This window comes from Phalangium opilio, unplaced genomic scaffold, assembly GCF_054372755.1.
Source record: "Phalangium opilio isolate 3A_F unplaced genomic scaffold, DU_Popi_V2 ptg000003l_1, whole genome shotgun sequence".
In the NCBI taxonomy this organism is placed as follows: Eukaryota; Metazoa; Arthropoda; class Arachnida; order Opiliones; family Phalangiidae; genus Phalangium; species Phalangium opilio.
In genome coordinates, this window is record NW_028324145.1 from 12,180,253 (window position 1) to 12,198,284 (window position 18,032).

The window sequence follows — 18,032 nt, forward strand, 5'->3', positions numbered from 1 at the left end:
CAAATGATTAGTAACTCATCCATCTATTAAACTGATATAATTAACACTCAATAATCTAATCTATATCGTAAATTGCGTCACAATTTTTATGCCAATATTTTAAACTATGACAAGTTAAATTACAAATCCCAATCATATTTACTAGGCTACTCGTAGTTGGGTCAATCTCGAGAATAAATTAACGCCGGACAAAATCGTTGACCCACTTGCCAATTGACGAAATAAACAATCTTCCCATCAACGCGGGAACAAGTTCCGTTCCGTTAAAGGTACTCGCTATTCCATAATAATTCAATCCACGATTTCGCCTCCTTTTTAGGTCTCCAAGAATTTAGTAATTACAAAGCGCATTTTTTTTGTTATAAGCGATTCAAATTTGGCTTTGGAAGATAAATACCGAGTCAGACAAGCCCGGAAAAAATTGCATATTAATTATTAACAAGCCCTTCTTAAAGAGGTTCGGCGGACTATCTGAGATGGATGTGTGTTTTTAAAATAGGCCAAATTCGATATAACTTAATGTTAAACGGTGAAGAGATACGTCGTTTTGCTCAGTGGGTTATCTTTAAGGGTGGGCGTGAAAGAAACGAGTGAGCTTTTTGGGGATGAGGATGAAAAAGCGGTCGTCCATCACTCTTGACCTTTTATCAGAAACGCGCGTCCCGTATACTTCCGCGTGTCTTCCGAAAAGCGCGTGCAAAAGTCGAAATATAAACCATTTTGATTGAAGGCGCGTGCAATCACGCGCCCGCCTTTCGTCAAGGTATAATTTTTAAATGATTACTTTGTAGTTAGACTTCAAGGATGCGGCACCCACATTTCACTCGAAAAGGTCCATTTTTTCCCAGCATGCACGTAATAACCTTATTACCAATTAATCTAGATATCCAGAACTAATTTCACCTACTTCTCTCCCCTCAATTCCAATTATAAACGTTAAAAACGAGAGGCCAACGAAGATATTTCAATTTTTTTTCTTCTTCTAAATACTAAGAATAGACATATATACCATGGAACTAACTAACGCGTTAGTTAGTTCCATGTATATACCTTGGAGATAATGATCTTAGGTTTAAAAATAATGATTTTTCTGGGAGAAAAAAAAAATAATGTTCGAAAGTTATATACCTATATCTAAAAAAAATCTAATCGCACCTGGGATGAGACCGAGTGGTTCTTACAAACAGAATCTTTGAGCTATTTTTGTTTATAACGATAATATCGATTTAAAAAAGGGAAATTTAAAGGAAACGTTACGGTTTCGATTATAACAACATTTTGGTGCAATTATACAGAATATTACTTTAAAAAAAATTATATGCGATGTGGCTAAAAACTGGGTTTTATATTCTTTCAAACTTGAAAGTAATTTAGTGGAGTTTAATTACGGCAATTTAAAATTTGATAAGAGAAAATTAATTTTACTTTTCATCCTTAAATTATAATGGATGTTTGAGAAAATTGAAAATAGAGCTAGTCCCATTTTTGTTTTTCTTTCCCTTGCCAAAAGATCACGTTCTCAAAAAAATAAAAAATAATTACCTCTGACCTTCACAATCAATTGATTCGAAACAATTGAAAAATGAAACAATGGTCCGAATACAATACATACTACAAATATAGTAACGGACCAATTCAATCGAAGTTGGGTGCGAGCTCGTGGCCCGCGTTAGCCAATACATAATATATTTTGAAACTACACAAAAAACACACTATATCCCTTAGAGACGAGTCAAAGAACGTAATGGAACTAGAACTACCATTGAACAATTACCCCGAGCATCGCGTAAACTCACGTCCGTAGCTAGCCTTAATGATTTAATTGGTGAATCAACTGTGTCCTCTTTGTAAGCGCGTTAACACGGGCGCGTGCCCACTCTAGCGTGAAAGGGAATTAAAAGCGAATAGTACTTACCGAACGATACTTCTGAATAAGTTCTTCTATGATGCACTGCCACTCGAGAGATCGTAGCCAGATGGCGTGCCAGCGTTTCTCTAGATTAGTGGCCAGACGTCGTATCCTCTCGGCGTCCCAGGATTGCAGCTGCCGTTCTCGTACAGTCGGAGGAACATCCCCTTTGGTTTCACCCTTCAAAGATCCACCACGTTCAGTTTCGCGCTGGTCAAGACCGACCTGACCATTAACTTCTTGGCCACCATCCTGTTGAGCCCGAGCTCCTTCGGCCTGACGATGTCTCGAGTTGTCCCTCGGATGTCCGCCGATAAGACCAGTTACTTCGCCTTCTCCTAAGCGATCGCAGAGTTTGAGCAAGGACGAGACGAACTTTCCTCTCGATTCGATTTCCTTTTGCAAGATCTGCGGTTGAAAGAGAAATGGAATATGGTACACGGACCTTTAGAGTTTGGATGGCGATTGAAAAAGAACACCGAGAACTCCTCGGTTTCGGGATATAATTCAGGGGGCGCTAATAAAACCACTCTTTCTCCCTGAGACTTCCCGTTCCCCCTGGATGGATGTATGCCTCATTTTTAACGTCCCTCCCTCCCTCCCCCCTCTCTCTAGATCCCGGTTCTCCTCGATCCCACCTGGTCTCCTTTTTTCCATCCTCCCCCGCCAAAGATCTCCGCTACGTCCTTCTCCGAAATCGGATCGGACCACCAACACCACAGATTCTAGCCAAGCCACAGAGACTTCATTAGACGCCACCCTATACTGTATAACTCCCACGTGCACGTATGGCTGGCTAACTGCCCAGTCACGTGACTGTTGTATCCTTAAAAAGGATAAGGATATGTTATGGATATATTGTTAGAAGAAAACAACAGATGTTGTTGGGTATTGAACAAAAATATGAACTATTGAAATCATGATAACTATAGATTCTATAATTAAGAATCTATTTTGGGCCAAGAAAAATAAAATATACCCAAACAACACCTATAAACCTGGTTAAAGACTCGTTGTTTTGTTTTTTGGAATAGCGATCACGGTGCAAATTAAATCCAATTAATCTCGTATATTATATATAGAAGTATAATAGTATTTTACTTAAGGCATTATAAAATTACTTGAAGACTTTAAAAAGAATACTAGGATATTTTGGTTACACCCGGTAGTCGGTATGACGAATTTCAGCTCGTGATCGCCAAGAAAACCCAACAAACATATAAAAAGATTTTACCACAGTGAATCTGGGTTAATACGATTTAACGCCTGAACATTAATGTTCCCAACAAACAAAAGAGAAGACTAACGCGCTAATAGTTAACTTAAGCTAGACCTAAAACCTATAAAGACTCATCATGCTAAAAGGAGGCTAAAAACTTCATTTATACTGCAGAAGAAAAAAACCCAAACACAAAAACAGGAACGAATTCGTGAGTCTAATCGAACCCGTTACCGGAGTAAATTCCTACAGAGTTTATATTTATTACAAATGCAGTAGCCGCTGATGCGTATGCAATGCTAGGTAGCGCGCTCCAGACTTGGAAGAAATCTCTATCAAAGTTTGTAATGACAAAAAAAATGTTCGGGAAGATAAACTTCGTGATGGGGTCATTTCGCCGCGGCGTCTTATGTTACGATAGACAAACCGCAAACAGTAGTTTTATAAACCATTTCGTGTCGAATTGACAGCGTTACCATTTAAGAAATAGCTCAGAGACCAAGCTTGACCGTGGTAAAATCTCGGGGGTGAAATACAGAAACTATTAAAGAAAAGAAAAAAAAACTCTAAAAGCTTATAGCAAACAATTGCTCTCTTCCGTATTGTCCTTATTTCTATATTTCCATTTCCAAATTTTAAACTTTAATTTAGTCCGGGTAGAAAGCGTTTTAACTTTTAGCCTACATTCGTACGCGTTACAAATTCAAACTGAAATTAAAATTAATGTCTTAACTCGGGGAATTTTTAGACATCGGCCGACGGTATTCCCTTTTTTAGTTCTTTTTTCAAATGGTTTTAAAATCGACATTTATTCGCGAGATCACGTCCGTATTGCATTGCGGCTCTTTAAATAAAACTCCGTGCATTGTGGTAAAGCCGATTATATAAGTCTTTGAGAAGTATATTATACTTAAGAAGAAACCACCCATCCAACTTTACTTCACAAATAAAAAACTTTGACTTTTAAATTTTTTTCAAAATTTACATTTAAGCTCGGATATTTGCTACTATTGTCACTTTTTTGAAGTTAATAAAATTTCTGAAATTTTTAAGAACAACTTTTGTAAAGATGTGTTGAAGATTCAACTTGTTGTAAATAAAACCGAAAGAAACTGGAAAAAAATTTTCACGAGCGGTTACTATTAGAGTTCTAAGTAATATCGGAAAAATGCCACCCGTTGGTAAGTCAAGACCTTATTCTTTAAATACATAAATTTGGGTTTTCGAGACGCGACTTTGGCGTGGAAAAAGGCCCGCGGGACCCTCAACGACGAGGGTGAGAAACACCGCACCCAAGGCGTTCTTGTTCTTCTCATTCAACACGGATTTACTTGCCTTAGTTTAAAATAGGTATTTTTCTACAACCGTCAAATGATAGGGGATAATAAATACCTAAACCTACACTATAGCAATAACTAGTTATTTGTTGTACAATTATTGTGGTGTCGTCAACAGCGAAAAAATTTCAAAATAATTTTCAAACTTTTTGAACTTACAAATATAGGATAAATTTTGCTAATGTTTATTTTTTTCAGCATTTGTTGCCATAAATCAGGAGAATAAAGCTTTATCATTAATTGAATGAATATTGGGGGAATTCAATTTCCGATACAAAATGCGTCGAGGCGTAACCACGTTAAAGGTTTTTTTTAAATAATTGGATAAAAAATTAACCTAACGTTCCACACGCATATGCATTTTTTGGAAATATGTCTTTTTGAAATTAATTGTAAATGAAGTTTTCCAAAAAACCACGGCCACCAAAATGACTTCCGTATATTCAGCAACAAAAGATAAGTTGGGAATCAAGCAATCGCGGAAAAGAATGAAAATTTTGAAGAAAAATTTAATTTCAAAAAGATTATTTTCTTTTAATGATTTTTTAGACTTAAAGAGTAGGTCGATAATAATTGTCAATCTTAATTATAATTACGGCTGTTTCTTTTTGTTTTTACATCGAGGTGTGAGAAAATTAATTGATTTTAACGGTTGAAAGAAATAAATGGGACGCGTTAATTAAATTTTAAATTAAATAATTTTTAATTTTCCGCAAAAAAAATAAAAATCAGAGAGGGAAAGTAAGTTATTATAATTAGATCACACGGTATTTAAAATTATAAAAACGTTTCTAAAAATTCAATTAAATATTTACAAGGAGAAGGAGGAGTATTTTTCAATTTAGTTTCTGTACCTATTTACCGAAGCTTTCCTCAGTTCTTTGAAGGTTGCCGAGTTTAAACGAGGAATTAAAGATGATTTCTTATACTTGGGTGTGTATCATTAATCATTCCTTATTCAAATCTTTGCCAAAAATCGGGGCGTCGCTAATTTTAAATATTAAAAAAACCTACCCCGACAATTTAAAACATAAAACGCCCATTTTAAAATAGGAATTAAGCCCGGCTAAACTTTACATGTCATACCAGACCCAAATTTACATAATATCACGTAACGTTACCGTAATCGAGCATTTAAGAATAACTAGAAGTGAATTAACTCGAAGTTAAAAAAAGAATAAAAAAATAATTCGGCATTAGTAAATTCAACCAAAAGACAACGTTGTTTCTAAGGCCTAACTTGACAAGTTATCTTGGATAACTTTCGTTTAATCAACGTTTACCATAATCCTGCAGAAACGAGTTACACTGGCTCAATTCCTTTCTATTTACTGGCTAAAATAACAATATATTTCAATAGAGCGTACATTTTTCTAGGGCTCGACCTACAACCTGTCAAAGTCAAAATTCGCCAAAACGACTGATGCTATAATATAAAGTTTCTATAGCGAAACAATGAGGGCCTTTGTGTAACTTAATACGAAGTTCCATTGTACGTCGCCAAAGGAAAGTTTTCACCACTAAATAGCTTCAGAAACTGAATTACTATTAAAAAGAAAAGAAAATTGGTCCCTAAAATATGCATTTTTTCCGCGAAGAAGTAACAACTCTTTGAAGTAATAACAGTCATTACAAAAAGAATTTAAATTTTAAAGGAACGAAATATGGAGCAGAGTTCAACTCTGGCGCACGCGCAAAATGCCACGTGCTATTTCGATGGCGGATTTCGTTTGCAAATTTTGAATGAAATTTAAATTAAAGCGGTTCATCTTAAATAATATTCATAGACTATTTCAAAGAAATGTTCGAGCGTAGATGTACCGTACCTTCATTTCAATATACTTTAAGTCTTATTAACATATACCAATATAATAAAAGAGAAACTGGTCGAAATGGTTCATCATCTACAGTTAAATAGTGCGGAGGAAATGACTATTTTAAATGAAGTTAATGCGATGTTTATAAAAAATTCACAAAATAGAAATCCTTTGTTTTTGAAGCGAAATACAAAAGGAACCTTTTTAGATCCAAGATAAAAAAAATAGCTTCCCGGTTTTTGCATAGCCGCATAAATTACAAGATGCAAAGATATAAACTACGAGTAGTTCACGAAATTTTAAGACTAATTTAGAATTTTAACTAAGAAATCCAGGAAGCAATCGTATAACGTATGAATTTTAAATTTTTCTTCATAAAAATTCATCATAAAAACAAAATTACTGAAATCTTTTTGCAGGGTACTGGCGATTAAAAATAAACTCTTGCTCCTTTGTTTAAAATGAAAAAAATTAAGACGGGCAACACGACATTAACTTCTATTCCAATCATAATTTTGTTGCCAAAATATACTCCTTCGTTTCTTGAAAACGAAGAAAAACATAGCAGAGAATGAAACCCCTTTAGGGTTGGTTATTTGCATTCAATTTAAAACTTATTAAAATTATTTCAAATTCTTAAAAAAATTAAAAATAAAAGTTTCCCCTTCTTTCATATAATAATTCAGCATGTTTTAAAGAAGGAAAAACAAGCGTGAGAATATAAATTATAAAATAAAATGAGAATATGGAACATGTATTAGAACTTTAGAAGAGAGAACGAGGCCATTTTTCTCCTTCGAATGCAAACGATATTGATATTTTGAAAAGTGTTATTTTTTTATCTATTTATAAAAGAGGTGCTAAAAGGCGCTACAAATCAAGCTTCGCAACGCATCAATTCAATAAATAAAATTATAAAGAAAATTTCCCTGAATAAAGAGCATACGAATTGAACAATATAACAAATTTCTGGGTGGTCTAGAAATAAATGAACTGAGTTATAAGGAGCTACATCTAGAGCGAGAAGAAATGATATTTTGAAATGCCATTTTGGCCCAATGTTTTTGGATTCCATTATTAATTATTATAAATTGGCGGCCATCTTGTAACATGGCGGCTTATTCCAATAGGCTGTTCGCTAATCTAGTAATTTACCTTAAATTATTTTGACAACGCCAACCCAACCAGCATACTCCTAGCTCAGAGTCCGAAACAAACGCGTACCTGACGTTCCTACAGGAAGCTTATAGAGTTGATAAAAAAATACCCATCTCTACATTCTCATCTCCAATCTTTTTTTTTTTTAAATCTTCAATAAATAATCTAGGGGGTCTCGATATGGGGTCCAAGATAGATAAGGGACTCAATGGGAGGTATTAACCGCATAGGTGGGCAAAAATAAAAATCAGACTAAAAAAATAATAAATAAAATGAAAATCTCCAGAAATTTAAAGAAAAAAAAATTGGTATGACTGAAAATGAAAAAAGATAAAAAAAAAAATCTCCTTCGGGGAAAGATGTTGGGCCCCTGATCGAATTGGACGTTTTGTACTTGGTCTAAAGAAGTAAAACGGATGGAGATTCAAAAATGTCCTGACAAACTATCTCTGTCTCGAGTAGGTGGACGCCCTCGCAATGCACCCTAATACAAGAAAACGCGAGGGACTTCCTTTGGAAACCACAATTCTTTTTACATCATTCCATAACAGACTCAGAGACTGCATAGGATAGGATGGGTGCACTGCATCCTCGTTTTTGTCTACTGTACAATTCCGTGTATTATTTGAACTTTCAACGCCCTTTCCGATTTAGTTATGTTGGGGGCCCCTTTTATAGCGAGAGCGTCGCTGACAACCGGGCATTAAACTTGAAACAATGGATTTAAACACTCCCCAGTATTTTTGCAGACATATAAGGTCTGATATTATCGCTTTTTAACTAAAAGAAACCTCAAAGTCAATTTTGTTTGCAATATATTTCTTGAACTTAACACACTTATCTAAATTACATGGTAAGTTAGATGTTATAAAAGAAATGTCTAGAAATGGGTGCATAATTTTTCAAGAGCATCTCTAATTCATGGAGTCCACCGTTAAGGAGTTCTCAAAATTTAGTTTAATCAATTATAAATAGGAATCTACTCAAGAACTCCTCTTGAGAACTTATAAAATATGGTTGTCACTCAAGATTACAAAATTATGGACGCTGTACACCCAAAACCCCAGACATAGGAACTGGATTTAGTAAACTGACCCTGACCAAGTGCAAGCAAGGTTATACGTACTGAAATACCCGTATTTTCGGCCCATATAAATGTACATTTTACCTCCAAAAAAAAAAAAAGTATAATATATTAAATAGCGTAGAAAAATTGTTAACAATGAATAGAGCGAATAAAAATATAACTCAGTAGGGTAGCCAAAAATACATGGGGGTTCGGAGAAAACCATGCAAAAACCCGCAGCGGGATTTTGCGATATTGAAAGTTGAAAGATGCATTGCTAAGTTCCTTGGAATAGCCCCGGGATTTTGCGATTATAAATTTCGGCCGCGAAAAACCTCGACGTTTATTAAAAAAAAAAAAAAACCCCCTTGGGATAAATCGACCGAATTAACTACGGGGGTGCGAAGTTATAGGCTCTAATTTGAATTAAACGTGGTGTTTAATTTTAGAAATAGTCTTAAGGTCTAGACCGAATCCAAGACCCTTAAGGCTTATTCTTCTCTAGAGTCTGTCTATGATTGCCATGACCTCAAAAATATACAAAAATTTAAATTTCGATCCGAATATCCTGTTAACTTCCAACACCTTTTACGACGACGCTTCTGTCTTATTAAAAACAAATTAAGCCGTCAATAATTACTCTAATTAATGGTTTAGTTTTCAAATTTTATGGGTCGAACGAATGATTATGGTAAACAATGGCTCCCCCAAAAAATAATAATAATAGCGTGTTAGTAAATTAGGATTCAAAAATAATAATACTCAACTTGACAGTCAAATCGATTTTATCTAGCGCGATGACGATAAACGCGAAGTAATCAAGTGGTTTCCTTTCATAAACAATGCGTAATTGATAACTTCTAAATAATAATTATATGCTTCTATAATTTTTCTCACGCGCTATTTCAATACACGTCTTAGACAGCGTACGATGTTTACCAATATTTCCTTCTGTCAAAGCTAAAGCCCAAAAAAGCCACGTAGGTCAATCAAAAGGTCGATTATTATTATTAATAGAAGTCCTTAATTATGATTAAGTATCACGCGACATTATGATAACAAATACTACGGTCCTGCATAAAACTTTGTCTGTTTTCACGATCTACTATTAGGCCTACTTCACACGAAAATATAAATCATACATTTTTGAAACGTGCACAACACAAACAGACAGTCCCCCCTGTGATAAGGGAGTCTGATACTCGAGTCTCAACCGTTGAGAACAAAACAATCCAAGCAGAAATATTTTAAACCGGAGGGATAATTAGACAAAAACTTCCGTTCTAAAAAAATACATGGGGGATCATTGCCTCTATGTAAAGTCCAGCGCACCGGATGACGTCACGGCACGTCACGTCAATGCACCAGAATTTATCATGACAGCTTCGGGATTAAATATATTCAAAATATTTATAGGTAGTAATCTCTATGCAGGGGAAGGAATTATTCGTAATTACGATTTCGAAATGAAATATACAAAATAAAACAATAATTTTACTGGTAATTACTAGCTATGGGTGACTAGATACGAGCATTATCAACCCACATAATGCCCAATTAAACTACACAGACGGCAATTCTTAATTACAAAGTACAATTTTAAACAAGTTAACCATGAACTTAGATATATACCTTTTAATGAATTTCAAGATAATATTTTTTCCCCGGTCTAATTTGCATAAGGCACGAGACTTTACATTACAGGTGCGCTACCTAATTAGAGTATCCTTAATCTACACGAATAATTCGAAATAATTAAACCGAAAAATTCTCCATTCGATTCGGCTTCACGGTCGCCTTAAGACCAAATTATTCTAAAATCAAAGGGTTATAATACCCGCTTATTGTGAATGTGACGTCATCCTATAGTAAATGAATTCACCTTGAATATTAAAATACCTTAAAGCAAAAAGGGTTTATTTCCTAGGTTTATTTTAAACCAAAGATACGTTATTCTACCAGTAAAATATAAAGTTAGAAACCGAGATGAGAAGCGAAGCCTTTAGGGATTAGAATAGGGATTTACGCCCATAAAATATCATTTAATTAAACAGCAATTTTGAGCCGCAAATGATAGTGTCACGTATTAAGATGGGAAAATATTATATTCCGTTTTGGTAAAATTTTCTTTTGCAGGGGTTATGATGATCTGACGCCACATTATTGGCCCTTTCCCATATGGGAGGATGCGTTTTTTCACCAGCTAAAAAAAGCGTGAATCACGCGTGTCCAATGGGTTTTCCATTGGCCCCAACACGCGCCTATCATTTTCACCAAAAAGAATAATTTTTTTTCTTTCAGGGTTACAATAAGGGTGTCCCGCCTTTTTACCACATTTTCTCGTGACATCATAGGCGGTTTCGCGCCTTTCCACGCGCTAAATAACTTCCATTTTGTTTTCAATTCAATGATGGTGAATTAGCACGACTTTAAAGTAACCCAACCTAAAACAAAACAACGCGGTTACGTGGGAATGGGTTAAAAATTTTCCTATTTTTCTCCCGACTTTTATTCATTTAAGAGTCGTGATACTTTCAAATGACGCTTCTCTAAATAACTAGGTGTTAATGGCCATGGGATGGCAAATGGAAAACTGAAATATGAAAAAAAAAATTTCGGGGGTCATGGAGCACGACTTGTGATGATGATGAGTGGGGCCGGATTATGAGATATAATATTACTTAAACAAGTTGGGAAAACCAAAATATTACCTCTCCGTGTCGAGAAGATTATATAAACTTAAGTATCCAATGAAAACGTCGACCTTTTTGCCCTCATCCTTTCCCGCGCTTTGCGCTTCCTCATTTCATCCTTACTCTCAACATTATCTTCCTCCATTTTACATACAAAAATCAAATACTCACAAAAAGAAGCGGCAAAAACCTGCTGGCCCTATACAACCACTAAATTTGACTTAATGTCCAATTTCCAACAACAATAATATACCGGTAGTTTAATTGACAACCTACTAGCATCGAAATTCTCATTAAGAATGGCTCCCGCGGATAAAAAAGGGCAATTTTCAACTAGGTGGGTGTTATCTCATTAGATTTGAAAAATATCATTTGTCTTTTTTACCAATGCCTAACCGTTTGGATTTTTTAAAGCAATCTTAGCACCAAAAAATATTTTTTGATACAAAATAAATGTTTTATATTCTTATTAAGAATAAAACAAGAGGATAAAAAGGTCTGTCCTCTCGTAATTTTTTAAGCTTTTATCATGATTACTTTATACAACAGTAACAAGGAGTATAAACCCATTAGTGGAAGCAGTATTTTTTTTCCGAAACAATATCGCTTATGTTTATCCTCTCTAGACTTCGCTAAAAACGTATTACTCCTACGTAAAATATTAATAGACAGGCAAGGATTCATACCATTAAAGAAGGAGCGCAATATTATCCATATTTTCATTTCATATACAGAGAAAAGAAATTATTATGTTTCTGAGAGGAGCTTCCCATTTTTGTTGTTGTTTTGAAAAATATATCGCAATGCACGGGCCTTGATAGATATAGGAGGCAATGAATGAAATATATCACAATGCACGCGCCTTGATAGATATAGGAGGCAATGAATGAAATATATCACAATGCACGGGCCTTCATAGATATAGGAGGCAATGAAGGAAATATATCGCATGCACGGGCCTTGGTAGATATAGGAGGCAATGATAATCTCTCTCTTTGCACGAGAGGTTTATCTTTAATATTTAAATAAATATAATTATTTTTAATTATTTTAATCTTCAATAATTAACATTAATAATAGTTAAATCGTTTAAAATAAAGTTATACCTATTATCATCTCAAACTTTGCTAATATTGACGTTTAAAGTGAAGGGTACCCCTCTTGCCCGCTTTATTCAAATTTTGGGGTATATATACGATTCGTTTCCATTATAATAGTAAGGAAAAAGCGCAATTGCGAAAACCTTTGGTGGCGATCCCACCTTAGGGAGGCTAGACGTTTCTCGTAACCCTAGCTGATCGCCGCGTATATCCTAAAACCAAACGATGATAATGGAGTAGAAGCCAATGATACAGATTGGTGTCAATGTGGAATAGACGGAAGACCAGTGGATGGTGGTGTTAGAAGCCAGTGTAAGTGCAGACTGGTGTCAATGTGGGATTGACAAAGAACAGAAGATGGTGGTGATTGGAAGCCAGTATGTACAGACTGCTGTCCAAGTCGAATGGACGAAGACCAGAAGATGGTGGTGATTAGAAGCCAGTATGTACAGACTGGTGTCCGTGTGGGATGGACATAGACCAGAAGATGGTGGTGATTAGAAGCCAGTATGTACAGACTGGTGGCCGTGTGGGATGGACAAAGACCAGAAGATGGTGGTGTGAGAACTCAAGTAGAGGAGCCATTTCCGTGACTGTGAAAGCAGTTCGGAAATGGCGAACACGTTTGCTCCGATACGCAAACTGCGAACGCGGTCACGTGGGTGTAACAACGGACAGACAGACAGACAGACACACAGACAGACAGACAGACACACAGACACGGCCGTTACAGAACCTCTCCTGGACTACGTCACACGGAGAGGTAAAAACGTAAAATATGGGATGGTATATATTCACGGCCGACCCCGTGTCAGTGTTAAGACGCCATACCAAATCAAAACGACCTTTAAACCCTCAAAAAATAAATTTATCGTGAAAATATAGTAATATAAATAGAGGATGAAACGCTAGAGTTTAATTATCTATCTTTTGGAGGTTCAAGTTCGGGATGTTGTTCGTCTTTCACTCAGCCTTTAACTAGAATAGACCTTACAATTTATAAATCAAACATATTTTACCATCCAACTAAAGAGGCGTTACATAGTACACTCAGACACAAGTTAGCGTTTATACAAATTCCATATTGTAAACCGTATGACCTAAATCACTCGGTTAAAATCGTTAGAAAGTGTGACAGATAACCTAAAAAGCAAAAAATACTTTCTAGTTCAGATTATTTTTCTATACGTGTGTATAAATACGTGCGCAACGAGACAAAGAAATTAAAGAAAAAATGGAAGAGGAATGACGGACGGTGTGGGACACGAAAAATAGTTTTCCTGATACGATAAAATATCCTTAGCCCTCGAGTAAAATTTAAACTGAATTAAATATGAATTGCAGTCAATAGAGTTGACCCATCCCCGCTCTTTCACACACACATACATACATATATATTCTTTCCTTTTAACAAATTGTCACGCGCCAGTTTAATAACCCAATTGACCTTTTAAAACGCGCGTGAGGTCAATTTTCTCGCGCCTTTTTCAAACTATACCCAAGTAGCATTACGAAATTTAGGAACGTTAGAAGCGTCGATCTGACTCTTCTATGGAAACATCAATAAACTTTTATTATTATTATTATTTTAATCAAAATGATTGAAACGTATTTAGTAAGATATTAGTGTCGTTGTCCCCCTGGAGAAACAACAGGTGTTAGAAAAATTACGGCCTCTCCTAAACCTCAAGTGAATATTAAATATACAAGTACACTACATCCAGCTAAGCTAAAAAATTTTTTAATAAATTCCCTAGTTACTAAGGCCCCACTCGTCGATATATTAGTTATCCGTGACTCACATCCTGATAAAAACGTAAGGGTTATTTTGCATTACCCGTTCATAGATAATAACCTATTAAACCCGCAACGCCTGTACAGCAGTGTACAAACACAGACCTCAATTTGAAGAAGAAAAAGGAAAAAACAGTATTGCACTAGGCTGCAGTTAAGAGTTCTAATTCGGGGCCAAAATTAAATAATTTTCAAGTGAAAAAGGCTAAATTAAGCTTGAGAATACACTTTAGGCGGACGTTGTAATTTGAAGAGGCCCTCTCGAAATGTAATTATTCCGCATTATAACGAATTACCCGAAGCATATTTCGTAAGGTAAAAACCGCCAAGATTTAATTTTAAACGTTTAAACATTAGCCCTGAGAAGTTAAGTGTTAAAACTTATTTTTATACAAAGATTTTTTTTATATAAAACACTTTGCTCTGCTAAAATAAAACGTTACGTTTAAAAATTAAAGAAATCAGTGACACACATTTTAAAAACATGCATTTTGTAACAAATATACTATAATATACACTTGCCTTTTACACGCCTGAATAGATATAGAAATGAAAACTATACAAGAAAAACTTTAAGGTACAAAGGGCCGAATTGTATTTTGAGATTAAACCGTAACAATGTATAAAATTATACATTTTGTTTCTTAAAACTGAGCTAGTTTAAACCGAGTTGAATTTATTTTCATTGTTTTCAAGATCATAACATGGAAGTATTTGGGGTCATTTCGACAACAAAAGCCGTTATTTAAGTGGACCAGTTTTTTAAATACGGACAATTTAAATGTAATCCACTCTATTAAACTGTCATTTTCATAAATTATAGAGTTTTCCTTACATAAATTCAACTTACATCGTTAAAACCCTAATTATAATTCTGTATTAAAACAGAAATTAAAAAAAAAAATAAAAGTTTTTTTTTTAATTTCTTGTAATAATCAAGTTAATTTCGCGATGAAAGTTCGAAACCATTTTCATTAAAAGTCGAATTAAAAAAAAGGATGCGCTAAAATAAGCGTTTAATAATTTTTCTTAAAAAAAAAAACCGAAAACGCCTTGGAGCTAAACGACGGGGCGCTTTTATAGGAAGTTTAAACCTAAGAAAGGACCAAAACAGCTAATTTCCCCATAGAAAAACGTAACCATTGTAAGACTGTAATGCTATAAGCAACAACGTATGATTCAACTTAGCGTGACCAGCAAATTGTGTAACAGAGAAAGGTATAAAAAAAAAAAATCAGAGTAATTACAATTACATACGGAAAAGCTATTCTCTTTCCGAATAATTCCTTCGTAGGTTGTAATTAAACTAAATTAACTTTAAATAAGAATTACAAAACTAGTTTTAGAGACGTGTATTAACCCCCATTGTTTCTTATCAAAAGTTTAAAAGAGACAATTATTATATTATCAATAAAGAAATTATATTATTTTTCCAGTGCACCCATGATAGCTACCTGTAGGCCTTAGGCGACGTGGAACGGGTTGCACTCATCAAGATCAAACTGATTGAGAAGAGAAAACTCATCGGATAAAAAAAATTAACCCCCTTAAACTAGAATATTAACGACTGAGGGAACTGAATTAAAAACTTGAATCAAATCAATCTTTAAAACGAAATATAAAAATTAAAAATTCTAATATCAAGCAATTAGATAAATCTTTACATGAATAACAACTAAACTGTGAGTTTTTTCGTTTGAATGTTACGTAAATAGATGCAAATATTAAAAGATCTTAAGCTTTTGTAGAATAAATAAATAATTTGTTGTTAGGATAATATTTACAAAAAAAGATCCCCAACATTTATCGCTTGAATTTTGTGATAAGTAACTCCCGGTAACTCCAAGTAAACTAAAAGTATATGTCATCATATTCTAAATTTAACTCTTAATTGTAATTTTATTTAAAAACTTTTTAGGGAAACCCGTTTATCATTCTTGGTTATCCAGCATCTTCAAGAGATTCCGCTACAAGTCTCTTATGTAACTTTTATTCCATTCTCAATGAAAAATAACCAAAAAAAAATGAAGCCCTCTTAAACCTTGCGGATCCCAAGAAACGTCTTGAGACGACTTAAGTCTTAGATATATAAAATCGCCTTAGGCCAAGAAGAGGCTACGGTATATACATATACATTATATTTTTTTTGGTGTGAATAATACTATATCCCAAAAGAAGTAATATCCCCAAAACCCGTTTCGAGCTTTATATTATTTATTTTTTATTTATTTCAGGCATAAAAACCACTAACCAGTAACCAAAGTTTATATATATTTATAAAAAAAACATGGCGGTACACGCGGCTAGCTCTAAAATAAACGGCTCATTAAACATCAACGCTAACCTCGGACAGACATTTTCGCGCCAAAAAAGGCAGCTGACTTATCCGTCAAGTACAATCAATCCGATTTATGCAAATGATTCTTACCTACCCAAAGTTACCTTTCATTAAGAACAAAGCCTTAATGGGTTACCGGGTATCCTAACCAACAGTGCCAACTAATACGAAATCCTAAAATTAATTCCATAGTGCCTTTTTGTGTATTTGCGTCCCTCTGCGATCTATACGTTAATTGATTGGAATCCGAAGTTATTAAATGCATTCGCTTAAATATATTAATCTGAATAGAATTTCGAAATTGTTTATGAATAAAACTTTGGATTTATCTACTTCTGAGGAAACTAAATAAATAGCATAGGGAAAAATGGACATCGTAAAATGGTCTGGTAGCTTTCACAGTTAAGTAGTATTTATACACCAAAATATTTAATTTAATTAAAAAGGGGTTTTGATTGGTTAATGTCATTTTCCCCGTAATATGTATTCAAATCATATTTTGACGGAAATGAAAAGGGACAGGCGGTGAGGTAATAATATTATATGCCGTGTTGTCAAAGTAATTTAGGAATTTTCTGTTTTGACTGTAAAGGGCGCGTCGCTTAAGTTTCGCTTGAGATAATTCCCGACTTGTTGAAATAAAACCCCTAAAATCCTTGATGAGGGGCGATGGACCTTCTACTGTAATGTATTTTTAAAGGTTTTTTGTGGGTTTTGGGGCTAAAATTAATATATATTTAGGTAAATTTCGGGGTTTTTCCCAGAGAATAATATAACAATACAAGAATATTCCGTCCCACGAGAGTAATTCCTAGCAGACGATTCTTACGTCGCGACGTGACGCCATATCTCTGTATGGTCCTTAATAACCTCAGTCAGACAGACATCTTCAAATACAATTAAATCTTTGTTATAGAAAAATCGAAGGTTTTTTTTCACTTTTTTATTTTTCATTGTTTTCAATTTCAACAATTCTCTCAAGAACAACAACAACTATTCTTGTTTCCAAATGGCTTATTGCTCAGAATTAAATTTATCACGACATTGTACTATACATTTCATAAACAAGGCCAGCGAGTCATTCAATTGAACGAATGAAGCGCAAAGGGGTAGAAAATAAGCGTTTTTGATTGAAGGCGAGCGCGTGATCTTTCCCGCCTATACGCCAGCCAGCTTATCATTTTCAAAAATAATATAATATCAATGAAGGTAGTACCCCAGACCATGCATGCCATCGTTCGATCAAAATGGTCTATTATATTTTTTAAAGGAATAGAAATACCAAGTTTAAAAAAAATTCAAAAATTCCTCTAAAATTCTAACCCAATCAAACTAATAATTCGCATCGTTTATAATAACCATATAGTACGTAAATCTTTATAAAATATCGACAATTTTGAAACCAGTTAATATGGGCGTAAACCGTGACACTAAATAACCGTAAACCTAATAGAAAAAAACTTTCTCTTCGAAGGTAAAATGATACGCGTATATTTAAATGAACGGATGTACGCCTTTTTAAACCTTTTTCCAAAAGAAACAAAAAAAAAAAAAATACTTGGTGAAATGGCAGTTCATATTAATGTCAATAGACCCTGAAT

The 18,032-nt window shown here is 34.5% G+C and overlaps 1 protein-coding gene across 1 annotated transcript in view; it reads right to left on the minus strand.

Moving 5' to 3' along the window:
* klar (klarsicht) overlaps positions 1–18,032 on the minus strand; it is a 106,170-nt gene that overhangs the window by 16,585 nt on the left and 71,553 nt on the right. Inside the window, exon 8 of the mRNA XM_089840972.1 lies at positions 1,916–2,317. Coding sequence (XP_089697098.1) covers positions 1,916–2,317 — 402 coding nt within the window. The remainder of the gene's footprint in view (positions 1–1,915; positions 2,318–18,032) is intronic.